We start from the raw sequence: 21353 nt of genomic DNA on the forward strand, positions 1-21353 counted from the left end.
CTAGTAGGAAATAGGAAATAGTAATAAGCACGTTTACGAGTGACGCGGAGGAGGAGGAGTCATTGGAACGAAAAATGGCGGCTGTGTTGCAGCAAATATTGGAGCGGTCGGAGATATCGAAACTCCAAAAAACTGTATTGACTAAATTAGAGAAGTACATTTCTGACCAGCAAGGTGAAGTTGATTGTCTGAAGGCACAACAGGAGCAATATCGTGTCGATAGTGGTAAGGCTATGTTGTTTTAATAGATGTGAACAGTTCATAGCCACGAACGAGGCCTGGGTCTTATAATCTTTTTTTAAACTTTGTTTTTCCCACTTGGACATATTGTTCTGCAAACTTTATGTTGTGAACATATGTTAAACTTGTTAAATAAATGTTAGTCTTTCAGGAAATGTCTTCTGTCTACATTTATTACCGGCGACGGTATGTTTGTATGGGTGTTGATTCCTTCTGTTGTGTTATTGTTTCATATAGAACAACAATATTTTGACATCGAGAAGAAGTTCGCTGAGAGTCAGTCTCAGTTTGTGTCCCAGACCCAAGAGCATCAGATACTGCAACAAGACTATTGCAAACTTGGTAAGCATGTGGTAATCAAATGCCTCTTCTTTGGTAAATAATACCCGACTTAATTTTGTATTTGTGCACGTGTTTTACAGAAGAAGAGCTGAAGTCCTTACGAGAGAATAATAAGGAGCAAGCTTCTTCATACTCGAAACTAGAATCACAACAGGTAACCGATATTGTGTAACAGAGAGAAGTCTGTCTATTCTTGCATTTTGGGATGTTGAAGAATAATGAAATTGTGCTTTCTTTGGGCAGAATGAACTTTCTAAAGCCAAAAATGAGCTTGAGGCGGAAAAACGAGAGCTTGTGCGGACATTGGAAAGAAGATCCCAGGAGATGGAGCAACAAAGCGGTATTTAATAAGCATTCTTTAATGAACATTTCAAAAATAAATTTTCACAGGTTAAGCAGAAGGTTCATGTTTGGGCTTGACAGCTTGTTTACATACCAAAATGTTGTGGTCAGATTTTTTAAAAATGTTTTTTGAAACAAGTATCTTATGGCTGTATTTATTTGAAGAAAGAATACAGTAAAACAACATTATTTGTGAAATATTATTACAATAATTTAAGTATTTATTAGTTTTCATCAGTCATTAATCCCATCTTTAATGTCACATGATCCTTCAGAAATTCTTATATGCTGATTTGGAGCGCAAGAAAAAAATCGTATTTTTATCAGTGTTGAAAACAGTTGTGTTTTCATGGAATACATGTTTTCAGAATTCTTTGAATAGAAGTTCAGAAGACCTGCATTTATTTTAAACAGAAATGTATGTATGAAAAAAAATTCTGTATGGTCACTTTTGAACAAATGAATGTGTCCTTTCTGAACAGTATTGTATAATACACAAATTTTCTTCTTTTTCTTTTTTTTTTTAGAGGACCTGAAACGTCTTAATGATAGATTGGTGGAAGTCAACGCAGAGAGGATGCAGCTTCAATTAAAACTAGATGGGTCCGAAGCCTCTGAGGTCTCAATCAAGGTAAGATTGAAAAAAATCTGAATGTTTTTATAGGAATGCATTGATCTAATACCTGGATCAGTTTCTGCACCAATGTTGAACATTTTGAAGATTTATCACACTAGCTAGTGCATTTGTAATTCACTGTTTTTACAACTATATTTGTCTGAATTCAGACAGTGTTGTCTTCTTTAGAACAAGCTTATATTTTTATACCATGATTTTTGATATGCTGTTTGTCTTCCAGTATAAAGAGAAGCGAATGGAGCAAGAGAAAGATCTACTCCAGGGTCAAGTAACCTGGCTGAACACCGAGCTTAAGGCTAAGAGTGAAGAGCTGCTGTCTCTTTCCCGGCAGAGAGGCAATGAGATACTGGAGCTCCAATGCAACCTTAATAACAAGGAGGATGAGGTACTGTATAAGCCCTTTTATATATTGTTTTTATGTGTTTTAAGTTATCTTGTTGGATGTGCTTTGAAATATGTTGAAGTTTTTAGTCTGTGTGCTAATCTCTGCATGGCTGTGTAGATCACCCACCTAAAAGATCAGGTGACCAGTCTGAAGGCATCCAACGAGAACCTTCAGAGGCAAGCAGAGGAGATGATCACCAAGATGAGAGAGGTTAGACAATGTTATCCATCGCTGTAGTTATCAGCTGAATGGGGTTTTAGAGTTCTTCATATTCAATTGGGCATGTTGTACTTTTAGGCAAAAGAACAGCAAGCCAGTTTGGAGGAGAAGTTCAGTAATGAACTCAATGCCAATATCAAGCTCTCAAATTTGTATAAGGTAAGTTTTAATTGCTTGAAGAATTTAAGTGTATGATAAAAATAATGCCTGAATCGGAATAGCATGTTTTATCAATTCTTGATGATATTGCTAAGAATTACTGTTGGAGTTCTGTTGATGATTCACAGGGAGCTGCATCTGATGCTGAGGCCAAGGGTGAGGAGCTCAGCAGAGCTGTTGAGGAACTTCACAAGCTGCTTAAAGAGGCCGGAGAGGGTAAGGGAATTTAATGGTCCTAATGGTTGTCAACATGCATGTGACATTTTCAGCTTTCTGACCAGTAAACTCATAATCAACAGGCCTACACACCTGTCTTTTTTTTTGTAGATCCAGGAATTGTGAAATACCGTGCTGTTTGGAGTCTACGATTTTTTTGTTTTTGAAAGAAATTAGCACTTCTATTCACCAAGGATGCATTAAAGGGGTGGTTCGGGATTTTTGACATCGGACCTCATTTTTAAGTCAGCCTGGTTGTTATTCATCAGTGGAGACATTTTTTTTTTTAAATTATCCAGTCCTTATATTTGGATAGTTAGCCGATGCTAGGCTAGCGCGAGTCAAGGGTATATGTTAGCCAGCCATTAAAAACCGTTTTACCCACTCCACAGTGCACCAAACGCAAATCAATTATAACACTAGACTATCGATGCAAATGTCCGTTGAGAGAATAATGTTAGAAATCAAACTTACCTTTCATCACATTGCATTAGTTATAATTTGTTCCCTGTAATCACAAGCCTTGTCTACAGCAGCAGCGGAGTGATATTGATTACCTAGGCAACCGAGTGAGCCGGTACACACATGTACTGCACACACTGTAGTGCGCTTCTTTTCTGTGTTTACTTTTTGCCGCATTACTAACTAGAGCAAAGTAAAATTCCGCAGCTGCTGAGAAACTAGTTCCTTTGGGATCATTGAGATGAAAGGTAAGTTTGATTTCTAACATTATTCTCTCAACGTACATTTGCATCGATAGTCTAGTGTTATAATTGATTTGCGTTTGGTGCACTGTGGAGTGGGTAAAACGGTTTTTAATGGCTGGCTAACATCTACCCTTGACTCGCGCTAGCCTAGCATCGGCTAACTATCCAAATATAAGGACTGGATAATTTAAAAAAAAAAATGTCTCCACTGATGAATAACAACCAGGCTGACTTAAAAATGAGGTCCGATGTCAAAAATCCCGAACCACCCCTTTAAATTGATTTCTTTTTCAAATAAATGCTGTTCTTTTTTAATTTATTTATCAAATATCCTTAAAAAAATGCATCACTGTTTCCACAAAAATATTAAGCAGCACAGCTGTTTTCAACATGGATAATAGTAAGAAATGTTTCTTGCGCACCAAATCAGAGCAAACAATTCTAATGTTTTCTGAAGGATCATGTGACAATAAAGGCTGCTGAAAATTCACCTTTTTCAGGAATAAATTATATACAAACAGAAAACAGTTATTTTATATTGCAATAATATTTCACAATATTACTGTTTTTATTGCATTTTGACCAAATAAACGCAGCCTTGGTGAGCATAAGAGATTTCTTTCAAAAATCCTATTGACCCCAAACTTTTGAATGGAAGTCATATTTTTTTATGGCAAATGTTATTCTTTATTCTTTTGTGTCTTCAAATGTAAAATGTCCTTAAATTATAATGTCCTGTCTACTCTGAATAGCGCACAAAGCTCTGGAAGTAAAGATGGCAGAGCTGGAGGCTCGTAAGGATAAGGAAATCGCTGAACTGAAAGAGAAAATAAGCAGCCAGGAGAAAGAGTTGGAAAATGCAAATGAGCTGCTGTCAGACACCAAACACAGAGGTTTGCATCACCACTGTATTTCCTTACCTTCTACAGGGATTTTATTTTTTCATATTCATAAGGATTTTCATATTTTCAACCAGAAAGGAATGAACTACATGAATTGCATACATCTGAGAAAAAAATGGTTTGGGTGGGGAGAGTAGGCTGGTTACTGTATGATGATTGAAAACTTGCATACTTAATTAACTGCAGAATGTTACAATTTTTTAATAAATTTCATGCACGGATTGCTTCTGAAAGAGCTGCACGAATTTGTGGTGCAATCTGCGGGACACCCTTAGCATAGCCAGGTTTCAAAGCCCCAAATGCGAGTAAAATTGCTGTTGAAACAGTGTTACTTGCCAGTTGATAGTAACTTTATAAATTGACAATGCATGGTTCGAGAATGTGATATGGTTCAATGGATCATCAAATCGCAACTGTTATGTAATTTTATAAATGTATAGTCTGACACTCTGTATATTTCTGTTTATTTTCAGCATTGTTCATTTTTTTGTTGTTTCGATCCACAGTAAATGCTACTCTGCAAGTGCTGTGTGTTTGAGTCGCTAATAATGTGCATTTGGGAACACAACATATACCAACCATCTTTGCAAATTCGTAATGAGAATCGTTTATAAATCTGTTGTCAACAAAGTGAACCATTAAGGTCTCCATAAAAGCTCAATGGTTAAATGTTTGAAAGCAAGGAAATTAAGTTTTCAGAAATTAGGTTTTCCTTCATTTTTGTCTTTAGCTAATATCATTCCTGCTTCTCTAACATGTAAATTTTTTTTTTTTTTTTTTTTTTTTTTCATTCCAGGAACTGCTTCAATTCTTTCAGAGGAGCATGTGACAACGATGTCCCCCACTGCAGCTGCAGTTGCTAAAATCAAACCAGGCATGAAACTCACAGAGGTGCTGACCTACATTCTGATTTTTGTGATGCCAAAGCAAAGTTCATATTCAGAAGTTATTAGCCTTTTTAAATGTTAATATACATTCTCCTATTTTTATGTAGATATACACAGCATATGTAGAGACTCAAGAACAATTACAACGGGAGAAACTAGAGAACAAACGACTGCACAAGTACCTGGATGATATTGTGCAGGAGATGGAAGCAAAGGCACCCATCTTGAAAAGACAGAGAGAGGAGTACGAGCGCATGCAAAAGTCTGTTTCCAGTCTCTCTTCTAAACTAGAGCAAGCTGTCACGGTGAGAACGGAGTCAGTTACTGCATGTCGCACTGCGAATTCATGCTGCATAATGATTGCTTTACACTTACGAAATCAAATCTATGACTATTCTTGAATGTTTCAGGAGGTCCACCGCCTGCAGAAAGAAGCAGATGAAGGCAACAAACGTGCATCTGTGTTGGAGAGAGATAACCAGAGGTTTGAGGTGCAGCTGGCTGACATGGCTCAACAGGTAAAGTCTAATGGCACAGCTCAGACATCAATACCTTATGCGAGAGAAATGATAACACAAGGTTTCATATTTTAACATTTGTTAACTACATTATATAACGTGAACTAACAATGAACAATACTTCTACAGCATTTATTAAGCTTAAAGGGTTAGTTCACTACTCATGTCGTTCCAAACCTGTGAGACTTTCGTTCATCAAAAAATCTTAATTTGTGTTCCGAAGATGAACAAAAGACTTCGCCGGTTTGGAACGACATAAGGGTGAGTAAATAATGACAGATTTTTCATTTTTGTGTGAGCTATCCCTCTAATGATAATTTCAACATTTACTAATACATTAAGATAAAAACATTTATCTGTTAAGTTGTGTTAACATTAGTTAATGCACCGTGAACTAACATGAATATTACATTTTTTTTATTAACTAACATTAAAAATGAACAATATATTCTTACAGAAATGATTCACTTTTGTTAGTGTTAGTAAATGCATTAACTAATATTAATAAATGAGACAATATTGTAAAGTGTTACCAAATAATCTAAAATCCTGTTGTTTTCACATCACTGTCTCAGGTGCGGGTCCTCCTCATTGAGCTGGAGGAAGCACGTGGTAACCATGTGATGCGTGAGGAGGATGAGATGTGTTCAGCGGATGTAAGCAGCACTTCGGAGGTGATTTCTCAGCACCTGGTCACCTTCCGTGGCATTGAAGAGCTACAACAGCAGAACCAGCGACTCCTAGTGGCACTCAGAGACCTCAGTGAGGCAAAAGAGAAGGATGAGTTGGAGGTAGACACCATGAAGTAAGTTTGTGTGATGGAAGTGAATCTGTCAACCGAAAAATCTGATTAAATATCAATGGAGAAAGCATAATGCTGAGTGTGTGTTCAGACGCAGTGAGGTGGAGAAATATCTCGAGGATCTTCAACGTGAATTGGAGCAGCTGAAGGAAAAGAGAGCTCAGGACCTGCAGAAGGTTGACGCTGTCGCACGACAGAGGGACATGTTCCGCATGCTTCTGACCCAGGCCACTGGAGTCACCTTTCCACAGGGTAACTTTTTTTAGTTGATTGATATGAGCAAATGAAAAGCAACACAACGTTGCATATATCGCCAGCGTAATCATTCTATTTTTTGTGAATATTTGAGAGAGTGCAAGATGCCTTAATGTGAAAGTTTCACAATGATTAAATATACTTTTACTGTGACAGGTGCTGTTGCTGAGGAGCTTATTCTAACCTCCACTCCCCGCCGTTCTCCAGCCGTCACACCTACTGCAGGCACCCCTACAGGACTGGTTGCCACGGCAATAGAATCCACTGAGTCAGTAGAGGCCAAGGCTGCACTGAAGCAGGTAGGTTATTTGAGTATAAAGTAAAAAAGAATGGCATTTATTTCAAAATATTTTTGAAACATTATAGATGTCTTTAATGTCACTTTTTTATTTATTGCATCTTGCTGAAAAAAAGTGTTAATTTATTATCTATTGTTTTTACATTTAGTCTTTCTTTAATTTTCATTTTTCATTTTGACAAAAATAGTTGAATCATATGTTTTGTGTGTTTGATCAGCTTCAGGAAATCTTTGTGGCCTATAAGAAGGAAAAAAATGATTCGGAAAAGGCTCTGATAGAGCAAAGTGAGAAACTGCAGGATCAAGTAACTGAACTTCGCTCTGAAAACACCAAGATTTCCACACAGCTGGAGTTCACCTCCAAACGGTATCAAGTCATACAGTCCTTTGGTCCTCATGTCCCCTCACCCACCCCACACACAAAAATGTAGAATCCTTGATTTGTCTTTGTGGTGTGTGTGTCAGGTATGAGATGCTCCAGGATAATGTGGAGGGATACCGTAAGGAGATTGCCTCTCTGAATGAGAAGACTCAGAAACAGGCTGCAGCAATTCAGCTGAGCGAACAGACCATACACACCCTCACCCAGGACCGGCGAGCAGCAACCGAGAAACTCACCATTGCTGAGGTATGTTGTTGCACACTCATTCGCAGGTTGCTCTGACGACTGTTAGTTCAGTCTAAAGTGAATCAATCGTCTGTGTCTCTGTTTCAGTCGGAAGCAGCGAACCTGCGTAAAGAGAGAGACATGCTGAAGATGGTGGAGATCAGACTGACCCAGGAGAAAGAGATCTTCCAGGCCCAACAGCTCGGTCAGAACATGCTGCTGACCAACCTCAAATCAATACAGGTGACAAGTGCTTTTATGAATCATCTCAAACTGCGGTTTAGGCCATTTGGGTCTTACAAAGGATGTTTTGAGAACTTGTTGCATCTATTAATTATTTTTGCAGGCAACTCTAGAGCGCTCTGAGACTGAGACCAGACAGCGGCTGACTGCTCAGATCGAGAAGCAGGAGCGAGAGATTGCTCAGCTCCAGAAAAGACTTGAGAATGAGGTGGAACAGAAGCACCTGCTGGCACGCAATCAAGACGTGAGGGAAACCTCTCTTTCACTCTCTCTTCTCTCTTATTTCCTCATGATTGATATCTTGGCTCATTTGCTTGTCTTTGACATTCTTCTGCATTACAGATGCAGCTGATGGATGCTAAGAAGAAGCTGGAAACACAAACAGCCCAGCACCACAGGACAAGAGAACAGTTTAGTTCTGCCCAACTTGAGCTTAACAACCTGAGGCTTCAGATCAGTAGTGGGGAGACCCGGCTGGTTTCCCCTACAGTACATACAGGTGAGAGACTGTGCTCATGATTAACATGGTATCAGAGCACTTCTTAGATTTTATTTTTGCTTAGTTTACATAACATTCCATTAGGCTATGAAAAACAGAGCAGTGTTGTTGGAAAAAAAGACACCTTCTAAAGTACCCCTCCCCTCTCCAGGCCTGCAGGGCAGTGAAGGGGACATGGAGGCTCTGCGTGCCCAGCTGAAGCAGGCTGAGAACAAGGTAGAAGAGCTTGCAGAGCAACTGAAGAACACTACTGCCAGTATGGAGCAGTACAAAGCCATTAGCCTTAGCCTGGAGGAGTCCCTGGATAAAGAGAAACAGGTGGGTGTGAAATTATAAAAATCACTATGCTCTACAGTGTAACACATTTACCTCCCATAAAAATAAAGACAACAAGAAACTGGCCATGGGACATTTTAAGAAATGATTGGGGTTAACTTTCTTTCTTTTTCTTTTTTTTTTTTTTTTAAATTTGTCCTCTTTCCTCTTTTAGGTAACAGAGCAGGTGCGTTCATCTGTGGAAACCCAGATGGAGGCGGCTCAGGAGCAGTATAAACAGCTGGAGCAGAAACTTCTGGAAATGGACAAGGTGAAACAGAGCTTGCAGGAAGAGAAAAGCAAAGCTGTTGTTGCTGTGGAACAAGAGGTAATGAATTTCCACCTCTACTACTATCTGCTCACTAGGTCCTTTCTGATTTAAAAAGCCTTAACCTGTTAAGCTGCAACGCCACTTTTGAAAAATCCCCAGAAATGACATACCCAAACTGAAACAGATACAGTTCATGAACCCTTTGTACTAAAACCACAAGTATGATCTCGTTTGAAAGCTGACACCTGGCAGTTTATTGTAAATGTAGAATTAATTATTGTCGTAATGACAAAAATTGTTATAAATAGCTTCAAAGTTTTGTAAAGTTATTAGAAATTATTTTTTATGAAACATCCTCATGAAAATAAAATTGAAATTGGCACTGGAGCAATCTAGAAATGCACTACAGCTAAAGCCACATGTCTAAACATTTTATGTTTAAAATCTGAAGATAATAAGCCCAAAACTCTGTATTTAGTTAAATGTTTTTCAAGACCATGTCATGTGACTAACAGTTAGGGCTAGCTAGCATGTTAGCTTAGCACACCATCAATACACGACAATATATGAGATTAAAACCATATTTATGCTCAAAACGTACTTTATAACTCAAGCCGAATGTTTTAAATAATCTTCTGTGATCTAATTTGGCTTCAGATAAAAAAATCAGACAGAAAATATATTATTTGATAGTATTATGCACAATGATGAAGTCTATATAGATTAGCATTACATTATAAATATAATCTATTATTATAAAAATACCTGGCATGGCTTGAAGAACACAGGCAAATCAGATATCATTGCAATCATGTTTATTGTCTTCAAAACATCTTTTATCTGCATGATTACAGCCGATCTCTGTTAGCTGTGTGTGTGTTCGAGGCTTCCTGGAATGTCACATGATCATGGCTCTTCTTCATGTGCCATATATGGACTATATTACTGTGCATATAGCGCCCTCAGGCTATTGGTATGAATTGAAAACACTGTGAATTAGAATACCAAACGCTCATAAAGATTACATTGACGCATTTGGGTATAAATTCAATAAATATTATTCCTGTCTATAGAAATATGATGTGAATCTAAAAGAATCTATCAATATTTCTCCAAATCTGCACATTTTTGAGCTAAAGCCCTGAGGGACGTTGTTTTGTGTATCGCTGTCATGACGACAGCACGGGAGTTTTTTATGAATGGGAGCGGCTGACGCGCATAATTCATATTAAAGGTATCGACTCATTTTTTCATTTCATAACTCCTGACACAAATTAAGACATAACTGTCACTATGAGTTTCTCAGAATACAATAGTGGTCAAATACTGAAACTTGAGTCTTATATCTTTTTAATGATGTATAGTTTGTCAAGGTATAACATAGGGCTGGGCGATATGGAGCAAAAAATATATCTCGATATATTTTGCTATATCTCGATATACGATATATATCTCGATATCTTTACAGGAAAAATAACCCCCCGAAAACTACTGCAAAAACAAATATGCCAAATACCACAAAGTCTTTTTTTATTGAAGTGCAAATAGGTAGGCAGTTCATGTAGGAACAAAGTGCTTCTGCGACATTTAAAAAAAAAAAATCCCTGTATACAAAAATAATAATTTAACTGTAAAATAAAGGAAGAAATAATACATATTGCACTATTTTTAATAAACCTGTATAGAAATATCATTACTAATTTTGGCAAATAAATAAAAAAAAATGCCACATATCCCCCCAAAACTGCACAACTGTAGAGTAAAACATTAATTAAAAAAAAAGTGATAAAAATGCATCTAAAAATTGACATGATTGTTACAAAATCACACTGTCTGGGGCCTCTGGGGAACTCAGAACAACTGCTAGCATAAAGTTTAAGGTAAAAATAACTGCCATTAAATTACAGTATCTTACTACTATGCAATTAGATAAACTGTTCATTCATTACATCACTTTACCTCTGTCTTTATCCACCTTTATCCTCTTCTCTTCTTTTTGACACTGTATATAGCAGAATAGGTAACTTAGGCTAATGCTAATTTATAATGTGTCATGTAAATTCGGCCATCCGTCACAATCAGGAAACTTTCACCGTGTCTAGACCTGGCGCGAGCTGCCAGGCCCGTTTCTACAGGGGAGCATGTTAAGTGTGAGTGTTTTTATCGCCCTCAAACAAAAGCAATGCGGCGAGAGGCGACGCTACACAAAAAATTACCAACAACAACTGATCGCGCGCGCGCGCTGTTTCTGACGCACTTCAAGCACTCGCTGGGCGGGGAAAGATTGATGTGCCTGACCGAACTCGGGGGACTTGGTTGAATGAGACAACACGCGAGGGGAGGGGGAACAAAAAAAGCAAGGAGGAGGGCGAGGGCGAGCGCGAGCACAACACAGAGAAGGCAAACAAGCAAATTGGCGAAATCAGAATTAAATATAAACAATATATCGATATATACGATATGTCAAAATCCATATCGAGTTTAAAAAATATCTCGATATATCGTAAATATCGAGATATCGCCCACCCCTAGTATAACATTAAATCTGATAGTAATTTTGAATTAAATAAATAAAAAACGCTTCAGTGCGCTGACGCACTGGTGAAGCTTAACAGGTTAAGCTACTTTTTTTTCTAACCCAGTCCACTTACAGTATGTTATTCAAGGGATCTTGCACCAAATCGGTCATGATTTATTCAATTATGATGCAGTTCAGGTGTTTTCAAACTGTGGTCTGGGTGCCTGCAAGTAAGTGCTAGGGGGTCCATAGAAAAGTTTAGTAAAAAAATAAATACAAATTTGATTTAAATGATAAAAAAAATTAGCATAATAAATCTAACAGTACTATAGTGAGTAGAAAAATGTAAAAAAATACATATAGCTGCCTTTTAAAATTTAGGATGGCAGTCCCTCACATGAGGATGATCATGTTTGGATTTTTGTGGCATCCAAAAGATTAAAATCCCCTGATGTACAGTAGTCAACATTTGAAGTGGATCAAAAGGTTTTGAAAAGGTTTTGATCCACTTCAAATGTTGACTACTGTAGTTCAGTGTCATTTTCCTGGTGTGCCAAGTTGATGAATGGGTGTTTGTTTTGCATTCTGTGTTCATCTTCAATGTTCTAAGTGAATGATATTGTGTGTTTAGAGGCTGAATTTGATTTGTCTTAATCCTTTATCCCAGCTGAGCGAGCTGAGGAAGTCTCTGAGCAGCCTTCAGGCAGAACACAAGAGTGTCCTGGAGAGAGCTTCTGTTGCTGCTGCACAGGAGCAGCAGGCTATCCTGGACAGTCAGCAGCAGGCTAAGATGGCAGCTGAGGCGCAGGATAAATATGAGAGGGAGATGTTGTTGCATGCGGCCGACGTGGAAGCACTGCAGGCTGCCAAAGCTCAGGCTCTGCAGGTGACTCTTGTCAGACAGCAGCTGGAGGAGAAAGTTCAGAGCACCAGCGCACAGCTGCTGGAGGCTCGTGTCTCCTGGGAAGAGCAAGAAAAGATTCTCAAGGTAAAGGAATGGCAAAAAAGCCTGTCATAGAAGTATTAATAGCATTTACTAATTTTATTTTCTCTCCACATCAGGAGGAGCAATGCAAGTTAGAGTCTCGCTGTGAAGATCTGCAGAGGCAGAACACACTCCTCCATGAGCAGATACAGACTCTGAGTGGACAGATGGCCAGTCAGCTGCAGCGAGCCGCCAATGAGAGTCCGCTGAATGTCTCTCTGACTGAGGAGGGGAAGTCTCAGGATCAGCTCCTGGAAATACTCAGGTGAATGTCTGTCTTTTGACCTATCCAAGGAATTTCAGTAATTTTATTGTCAACCCTCTTCAATGCGAGTAAATCACTCACATATGTGACCAAATTTTGCCCCAGGTGGCTAAATGTCTGTCGTTAGTCATTGACTAGTAAATTTACATTTTACTGACCAGTGATTAAGGCTAAGTATAAGTTTAGAAAAGATACATTTTTATTGTGTTTAAAATGAGAAATATCTATTACAAAAGTCTAGCGAATAAACAAAAATTACTAGCCAATGACATTTTGCCAGTGTGTCCTTAGAATGTTGATTGTGCAGAGAAAATGTTAAAAATAGATTAGATGGAGTAAAGTAGAAATGAGAAGAAAATATGATTATTAGTTCTCTTGCTTTCTCATTCATGGCAGTCTCTTTTTCTCCATTGGTTTGCAGGTTTGTGCGACGGGAGAAGGAGATCGCAGAGTCTCGGTTTGAGGTGGTCCAGGGGGAGAGTCTGAGGCACCGGCTGAGAGTGGAGCATCTGGAGAGAGAGCTGAAGGATGTTCAGGAGAGTCTAAGTGCAGAGAGAGAGAGGATGCAGGTTGGCTTGGAGAACCAAGATACATTCTATTTTATTCTTGATCAATTACACTAGTTAACTGCCTTGGTTACCAAATCCCATTTTTTCCTTTTGCCTGTGCCTGTTACTCAGCCTGTGTTAATTTGTCTAAAGGTGACTGCAAAGACTTTGTCCCAGCATGATGAGCTGATGAAGAAGACAGAGACCATGAATGTGCTAATGGAGACTAATAAGATGCTGAGGGAGGAGAAAGAGAAACTGGAGCAGGAGCTGCAGGATACTCAAGCCAAGGCAAGGCACCCTTATTAAAACGCATAACCAACAATTATATATGTAAATGTAACAATGCAATTGATATAAATTATGTTGATTTCATAATGGTTTACAGGTGCGTAAACTGGAGTCGGACATCTTGCCTATGCAGGAGTCCAATGCAGAGCTCAGTGAGAAGAGTGGTATGCTACAGGCAGAGAAGAAGCTTCTGGAAGAAGACATCAAACGCTGGAAAGCTCGCACTCAGGTACAAGTTTTTCTATGTATTAAAAATTATGCATTTGTCATTGAAAATGATTGGGTCCTGATTATACTTTCTTGTGGTGTTTAGCACCTGGTAAGCCAGCAGAAAGACACTGACCCAGAGGAGTACAAGCGCATGCACTCTGAGAGGGAAACACATCTCAAACGCATCCAGCAGCTTGTTGAGGAGACTAGCCGGTTCAAATCTGAGGCTGCCAGGTTAGAGCAAAATTTCACAGGTTTAAAAAATGACTTTTTATTCTTGTCTTGCTGTATTTTATGCATGTCACATTTTCTTGCTCTTTGCAGGAGTGGTAGCTCTGTGACTATGCTGCAATCTCAGGTTCAGAACCTAAGGGAAAACCTTGGGAAGGTGATGGTGGAGAGGGACAACCTGAAGAAAGACCAGGAAGCCAAAAATTTGGACATCCAGGAGAAGCTAAAAACCATCACACAAGTTAAAAAGATTGGTCGACGGTATAAAACCCAGTATGAGGAGCTCAAAGTTGAATATGACAAGGTGAGACAGGGTTTATGACTTAAGAAAGTGAAAATATGTGTTTGGAGTAGAGATATGATTAAATTGTTTTTTTTGCAGCTGGTAGCCGCTGCTGCATCTGCACCGGCCCAGGATCAGGAGGCACAACAGGCATCAGCTCAAGAACTCCAGGGCCTCAAAGAGTCCCTCAACCAATCAGAGAACAGGACAAAAGAACTGGAGGGCCATCTGGAGAATCTCAATAGAGTAAGTAATACTTTACACCTCCCCTTTAAATATGTTTAATATAAAATTATATAAAACTAAATTTTATAAACTTAACTATTTTTTTAGTGATTCATATTTATTACCATTTCCCACCCTTTCTCTGACCCCCTCTTTGTTTACACTGGTTTTATATTATTTATTTATTTAAATATTTAATTAATTTTTATTTTTTATTTTAGTGATTCATATTTATTACCATTTTCCACCCTTTCTCTGAACCCCTCTCTGTTTTGTAGTTTATCTCTCATGTGAAATATAGTGTGGCTCCTATATCCGTCATCGGTCTCTTTGTAAAACCTGCATTACATTGTGATTGGATCTCAAAAAGATCTGCAATGACACGTACTGCACAACCTTTTAAGATCAGACTGAAATGATTAGGTACCTTTTTGAAAATATGATGCTCATAGTGTGAGATTTCTGTTGCCCTTTGCAGACTGTAGGTGAGCGGGAAGCAGAGGCACGCAGCGCACAGGAACAGGCCTCTCGCCTTCAGGGGGAGCTAATGCGTCTTAGACAGGAGCTTCAAGAGAAATCTTCTCAGGAGGAGCGACTCAAACAGCAGCTGACTGACAAGGAGGAGAGGACCAAGAAGGCCATAGTAATGGCTAAGCAGAAGATCAGCCAGCTTAGTGGTAAGAATTGACCTTGTTTTAAAAGAGTGATTTTTCTGTTTTAAATTGTTCCAGGTAGTTTGACACTGAATTTAAATTAATACATTTTTTTGTCCTCTACTTCCAGGTGTAAAGGGTCAGCTTCAGAAAGAAAATGAGGAGCTGAAGCAACAAAAAGAGGAATTGGAAGTACGAGTGAGTGCACTTAAGTCTCAGTACGAGGGGCGTCTGAACAGACAGGAAAGGGAGCTGCGAGACCTCCGTGAGCAGCAAGAGAGACATGGAGAACAGAGAGACGAACAACCAGAACAGGGCTCCAGCAAGGTAATACCACACGTTTGTGCAATTGCAAACCAATAGCTTAAGTTTTATGTGTTAGTGTTTATCTAGTTTTTCTTCTGTCTGCAGACCCAGGAACCTCAAAGGACAACAGAACAGCGACAGATCTCTCTCAAGTCCACACCAGTGGCAGACAGAGGAAGGTACAGTATTTTTAGGGGGCACTATACATTAACCTGCACATTTTATTCATAGTCGCTGTCATATTTTCAAAAATGGTTCCAGCCAAGCCACTCTACATTCTCTTTATGTCCCTTTGATAGTGCAAGCACTTCAGAGCCTCCAACTGCTAACATAAAGCCCACACCACTGGCGGCAACCCCCAGCAAGCCTCCAGCCATCCCAGGAAACAAATCCACCCCAAGGGCCAGCATCAAACCTATGATCACTCCTGCCCCAGTGCCCACTCCTACACCCACTGCCACAGTCATGCCCACCACGCAGGTGGAGAGCCAAGAATGTAAGTGTTAGGTTGTTTTGGACTAGGGTTGTTATCGTTTATGAAATTTTACGAAGTTAAACACACACTGAAATAAATATATAAAAAAACTTGTTTTATTTCAGCTAGTTGCCAAGGCAACTTTTCCGATTAACTCAAACTAAATTAAAACTATGTAGACATTAAAAAAAATTAGCGAATGCACAAATTATTAAACTTTAACTTAATATTTCAGATTTTTTTTATTTTAAGTTTAACTAAAAATTATAATAGTATGTCAATGACACTAAAATAACACTGATATGTTTAAATACTGACACTTTAAATACTAATTATAGTATTTATTGGTTAAATTCAATTTTTTTTTCAAGTTTTCAATTTGTCATTTTGTGCTATTATTTTTATTTTAGTTTTAGTAATATTAGTTTTAAGTTTATTTAATATTTATATTTTATTTCTGCTTTATTTACATTAAGAAAAAATATTTTTAATAGTTTTAGTTAACACTGTAAAAATGAATTTTTTTCCTTGACCCTGCAGCCATGCAGTCATCTGAGAGCCCGCTAGAGCATATGACTGTCTATGGCAGTGCCAGCGGTTCAGTGCGGTCCACCAGCCCTAATGTTCAGACCAACCTGGCTCAACCTTTGCTGAATGTCCAACAGCAGAGCCAAGCCACTGCGTTCATTCAGCCCACTCAACAACAAACCCAACCCCCTGCGGAACCATCCAATCAGGAACCTCCAACTGCTGTAATGCTCCCAACCTCACAGTTAGACAGGCCTCTTTCTACATCCTCGGGGCTGTGGAGTGCCACCGCTAGCACAAGCAGTGCCAGTGCAGGTAATGTCAATTATAAATTCAACCAGATTAGCTGAACTCTTTTGTCATGGAACTTCAGCTCTTTGTCCTCCTGCTGTAGTGACCGCGTCTCCTAGTAATGCCTTGAGCAAACGCGCCCGTGAGGAGGAACAAGAGGGCATGTCTGCTGACACACAGTCCCAGGATGAGCCCAGTGACTCTCCCATTTGCAAGAGGGTCCGCATTCATAGGGTGGAGGTGAGGTTTATAACTAAGTTTATTATATTATACCAACCAGCTGCCATCATTTTTTTTTTTGCTTTAAAGTCAAGACTGTGTGCAACATAAAACAACATAGAATAACATAAAATATGCACTGCAGGAAGAGATGTTGGCTGAGGACAGCACTGAGGCTGAAAGCGTTGTACCGGGTGACAACCAGGAGGCTCCTGACGCTGGACAGGTAATAACAGAAGGATGTGTGTAGAACTTCCTGTTTTTATTCAGACAGAGTAGAAGTGTGAAACCAATAGAAATTGGTGTTTCAAATGCATGTCTGTTTGAAGGAGTTGGAGAACTACTCTACTCTGACTTTGGAGGAGATGGATGAGGAACCAGGACCATCTCAGTCTGTGCCTGGAGATCGACTTCTGCCTCATTCCTCTGACACCCATCGAAGCCCGGACGAGCCTGATCACCACGTCATAGTCATTGTTAGTGACACAGATAGTGAGGGAGACCACGAAGATGAATCGGAGGAGGAGGAGGAGGAAGAGGAAGAGGAAGAAGAGCAGGTTTGTAGTTGCACCGCTGCTGAAATTAAGTGATGTTTGATTCTGTTATATTAACTGTTTTTACCCACCTTAGGATTATGAGGAGGAGGATGAGGAAGAGGAGGAGGAAGAGGATGATGATGAGGAGGATGGAGGGATTGGGGAAGAGGGAGAAGAGAGCAACGAAGAGGGCAGCAGAGATGGCAATGAGGTCTACGAGGGAGATGACACAGAGGTACAAAGCAGAGATGTGCACCAATCAGAATTCAGTTGAGAATATCAATTCCTGAATTTAACTTGAGGTAGCAAACGTTATGCAGAATTTTAAAAAGTAGAATTAAAATCAAAAGAAATTCAAAGAAACATCTTTAAGTGTAGTTTTATTAATACATTGTATTTTTCAGTCTGAATTACCTATGTAGCATATGTTGTATGTATCATGCATAGAAACCGACAACCGAAGCTTGTTAACTGACAAGATTGTTAAATTAGAATTAAATAAATTCAGAATGGATAAGTGTCTGACCCATTAAAAATATAAAAATTTGTTTTCCAGGGGTTTAGTTTTACATGCACAAATAGCAGCATAAACAACAGAACATGAGGATTCATCATCACATCACGCACCTGCAGCGCTTCTGTGAACGGAGAAAAACAGAATAAAATTATATATATATAAAATGAGTAAATGCGCAACAAATGTCACTTAAAAATTTTACAGATTAACAGAACAAAAGAAAAAACTGTGCGACAAGTAGTATATGCCAAGTTTCTGCTGATTTTTGTGACTCACTCCAAAAACAAGTTCACGGAAAGGAAACCGAGATGGCAGAAAGCAGCATCCTGTTTGTTTTCTTTATTTTAAAAAAAAGCACAATGTTTTGTTTATATTGTTGAGTGTACACAAATAAAAGTAGACTCTTTACAGTTTGTCTTACTCTTATCTGTATGACCATAATGATTCCGCTGTTATAAGGAAACATTTCAACAAGAGATCATGCAGACGACTCGTTCACACACACCACATAGCAGTTCTAGCATTGCTTACTTGACATCGCAGCCTGTTCATTATCAACATAAAATAAGTTGCACTGCTCAATTTAAATAGTCTGTAGTATAATCTGTGGCGTTCAGCGTGAACACCGCCCAACTGTGGTGTTAAGCCAAACACTTTTTTGGCGCATGTGTAGGATAATAACGTTAATATTGGATATTGTAGGTACAAAGCCATAGTAAATACTACAGGGTGGGCCATTTATATGGATACACCGTAATAACATGGGAATGGTTGGTGATATTAAAGTCCTGTTTGTGGCACATTAGTATATGTGAGGGGGCAAACTCCTCAAGATGGGTGGTGACCATGGTGGCCATTTAGAAGTCGGCCATCTTGGATACAACTTTTGTTTTTTCAATAGGAAGACGGCCATGTGACACATCAAACTTGTTGGTAATGTCACAAGAAAAACAATGGTGTGCTTGGTTTCAACGTAACTTTATTCGTTCATGAGTTATTTACAAGTTTCTGACCACTTATAAAATGTGTTCAATGTGCTGCCCATTGTGTTGGATTGTCAATGCAACCCTGTTCTCCCACTCTTCACACACTGATAGCAACACCGCAGGAGAAATGCCAGCACAGGCATCCAGTATCCGTAGTTTCAGGTGCTGCACATCTCGTATCTTCACACCATAGACAATTGCCTTCAGATGACCCCAAAGATAAAAGTCTAAGGGGGTCAGATCGGGAGACCTTGGGGGCCATTCAGTGTGTGAAGAGTGGGAGAACAGGGTTGCATCGACAATCCAACACAATGGGCAGCACATTGAACACATTTTATAAGTAGTCAGAAACTTGTAAATAACTCATGAACGAATAAAGTTACGTTGAAACCAAGCACACCATTGTTTTTCTTGTGACATTACCAATAAGTTTGATGTGTCACATGGCCCTCTTCCTATTGAAAAAACAAAAGTTGTATCCAAGATGGCCGACTTCTAAATGGCCACCATGGTCACCACCCATCTTGAGGAGTTTGCCCCCTCACATATACTAATGTGCCACAAACAGGACTTTAATATCACCAACCATTCCCATGTTATTACGGTGTATCCATATAAATGGCCCACCCTGTAGTTTAGCATCCAAATACATTGCGAATGAGAGAGGTAGGATGGTTTTCAGTTTCACTTAAATTAATTTGTTTTGGCTCAACGTTTATATAGATACTTTTATTTTTCATTCTTGTTCTGTTTTAAAAGATTTGTTGAGGAGTAAGGGGAACTAAAATAGCCTATAGCTATATTTCCAGGTCTGGATAAGCATGGAAAATTTGCAAGACTATTGCCTCTATTCACTTTTCTAAAATATAAAATTAAGTATTTCTGAAAAATAAATGTATTATGCAAGCAGAGTCATGGCAAAAGTTGAGTGATCGTTTTGTAATTGTCGAACAACAAAATGAATTTACGGCACATGTTTTCATTGAGACATTGTCTCAAGCAAGTCTGGTTTGAACGTCACTAAACGAATGTGTGTGGCACTCAAACCAGCAAAGGATCGTCTAAATCAGACTATACTTTGCTGTTTGGTGATCAATATCACACTAATGTGTGTCGGATATGAATATGCAGGATATAAAATGTCACTTGTGTTATCACTTTGAGAAAACCAATGAGAAAAAAAAGAGAATCAAAATATTTACATGTGACTACTATATACCAAACATAATGCTGAAAACAATGCTGTATAAAACATTTGTTAATTGTGGTCTCAAAAAATATACAGAGAGGTTTGGAAAAGTATGGAGTTTTGAAATGGAAAATGTGTAGGAATCCTGTTAGCTTTTTTTACCGGTAGGCCCCTCCCTATACATTATTTCTGAATGTAATAACAAAATGCGATTTATATGCAACTTATGGTGTTTTTTTTTTTTGGATCAAAAATACAGCAAAATTGTCAGTATTATAAAATGACAATTTGAAGAAAACATTTTGTTTAATATATTTTAAAATGTAGCTTACTCATGTAATGCAAAGATGAAATTTCAGCATCATTTCTCCAGTCTCGGATGATCCTTCAGAAATCATTCTAATATACTGATTTGATGTTCAAGAAACATTTCTTGTTTTCATTTGCTGCTTAATTTATATGAAAACAGCATTTATTTGAAATGGAAATCGTTTGTTGCATTATAAATGTCTTTACTGTCACTTTTGATCAATTGAATACATCCTTGCTGAATAAAAGTGCTAATTTCTTTCCAAAAAAAAAACAAGTCACTCGCCCCAAACTTTTTAATGGTAGTGTATATCTCTAAATGAATTAGTTAAGGAAAAAAAAAATCTACTTATCAGTTGGAAAATGAGAATAATTAGTCTAAAATTATGTTTTGTTTTTTTGTGGCAAAACTTGTTAGACTAATTCAATTTCTTCATGTCAGTGGATATCTATGAATTGATGTTCAGTAAATTCCTCTTCCCATTACCCAACCCTAGTACACACAATTGTTTTTGTGCAGCATAAACGCCTACATTTGGACTTAACATCAGAGAGGTCTGTATAAGCTAGCTCATGCCATTTTAACTTGTCATTATGCAGTGTATGTGTAGCTGGCACAACAGGCTCAGTTTGACTGTGCACCCTTTAATGCTAATAAAAATGTTTAAACCCAAATATAGCTTGGGACAAACGTTCTTTGTGTGTATGTTGAATCAAAATGTAATGCTCAGGAAATTAACTAGAAATTTTCTTCCTCCCCCTCTACCTTCCACATGATCCTTTCCAAGGGCCCTGATGCCACAGATCCAGGCACTGAGACAGAGGAAAGTCTTGGAGCGACAGACTCCACCCAACGCATGGCAGATTCTCAGAGCTGTAAGTCAACGTGACTGTGACCTAACCATCTGTCTGAAAGGATCTTTTCCATGCAATTACATTGAATG

General features: G+C 38.6%; 1 protein-coding gene across 6 annotated transcripts in view; it reads left to right on the plus strand.

Moving 5' to 3' along the window:
- The window catches only part of tprb (translocated promoter region b, nuclear basket protein), a 24067-nt gene continuing 2714 nt past the window's right edge, over positions 1-21353 (plus strand). For 4 of the 6 annotated variants that reach the window (XM_081377997.1, XM_081377998.1, XM_081378000.1 and 1 more), the window contains exons 1-41: positions 1-225; positions 478-582; positions 663-736; positions 826-922; positions 1452-1555; positions 1782-1946; positions 2064-2156; positions 2244-2324; positions 2453-2540; positions 4000-4140; positions 4946-5040; positions 5144-5341; positions 5447-5554; positions 6130-6359; positions 6448-6608; positions 6768-6910; positions 7128-7276; positions 7375-7537; positions 7625-7759; positions 7863-8003; positions 8102-8258; positions 8410-8576; positions 8749-8901; positions 12030-12350; positions 12425-12612; positions 13034-13181; positions 13314-13451; positions 13549-13680; positions 13765-13895; positions 13986-14196; positions 14275-14421; positions 14879-15077; positions 15184-15380; positions 15465-15538; positions 15659-15855; positions 16375-16677; positions 16757-16893; positions 17018-17098; positions 17202-17429; positions 17503-17643; positions 21198-21285. In XM_081377997.1, coding sequence (XP_081234123.1) covers positions 75-225; positions 478-582; positions 663-736; positions 826-922; positions 1452-1555; positions 1782-1946; positions 2064-2156; positions 2244-2324; positions 2453-2540; positions 4000-4140; positions 4946-5040; positions 5144-5341; positions 5447-5554; positions 6130-6359; positions 6448-6608; positions 6768-6910; positions 7128-7276; positions 7375-7537; positions 7625-7759; positions 7863-8003; positions 8102-8258; positions 8410-8576; positions 8749-8901; positions 12030-12350; positions 12425-12612; positions 13034-13181; positions 13314-13451; positions 13549-13680; positions 13765-13895; positions 13986-14196; positions 14275-14421; positions 14879-15077; positions 15184-15380; positions 15465-15538; positions 15659-15855; positions 16375-16677; positions 16757-16893; positions 17018-17098; positions 17202-17429; positions 17503-17643; positions 21198-21285 — 6160 coding nt within the window. In that variant the 5' untranslated portion in view covers positions 1-74. Of the gene's footprint in view, positions 226-477; positions 583-662; positions 737-825; positions 923-1451; positions 1556-1781; positions 1947-2063; positions 2157-2243; positions 2325-2452; positions 2541-3999; positions 4141-4945; positions 5041-5143; positions 5342-5446; positions 5555-6129; positions 6360-6447; positions 6609-6767; positions 6911-7127; positions 7277-7374; positions 7538-7624; positions 7760-7862; positions 8004-8101; positions 8259-8409; positions 8577-8748; positions 8902-12029; positions 12351-12424; positions 12613-13033; positions 13182-13313; positions 13452-13548; positions 13681-13764; positions 13896-13985; positions 14197-14274; positions 14422-14878; positions 15078-15183; positions 15381-15464; positions 15539-15658; positions 15856-16374; positions 16678-16756; positions 16894-17017; positions 17099-17201; positions 17430-17502; positions 17644-17964; positions 18339-21197; positions 21286-21353 lie in introns of those variants that run through there. The other 2 variants (XM_081377999.1, XM_081378002.1) reach the window with 2 other exon arrangements.

Source organism: Scardinius erythrophthalmus, assembly GCF_964197995.2.
Source record: "Scardinius erythrophthalmus genome assembly, chromosome: 11".
NCBI classification, from domain to species: Eukaryota; Metazoa; Chordata; class Actinopteri; order Cypriniformes; family Leuciscidae; genus Scardinius; species Scardinius erythrophthalmus.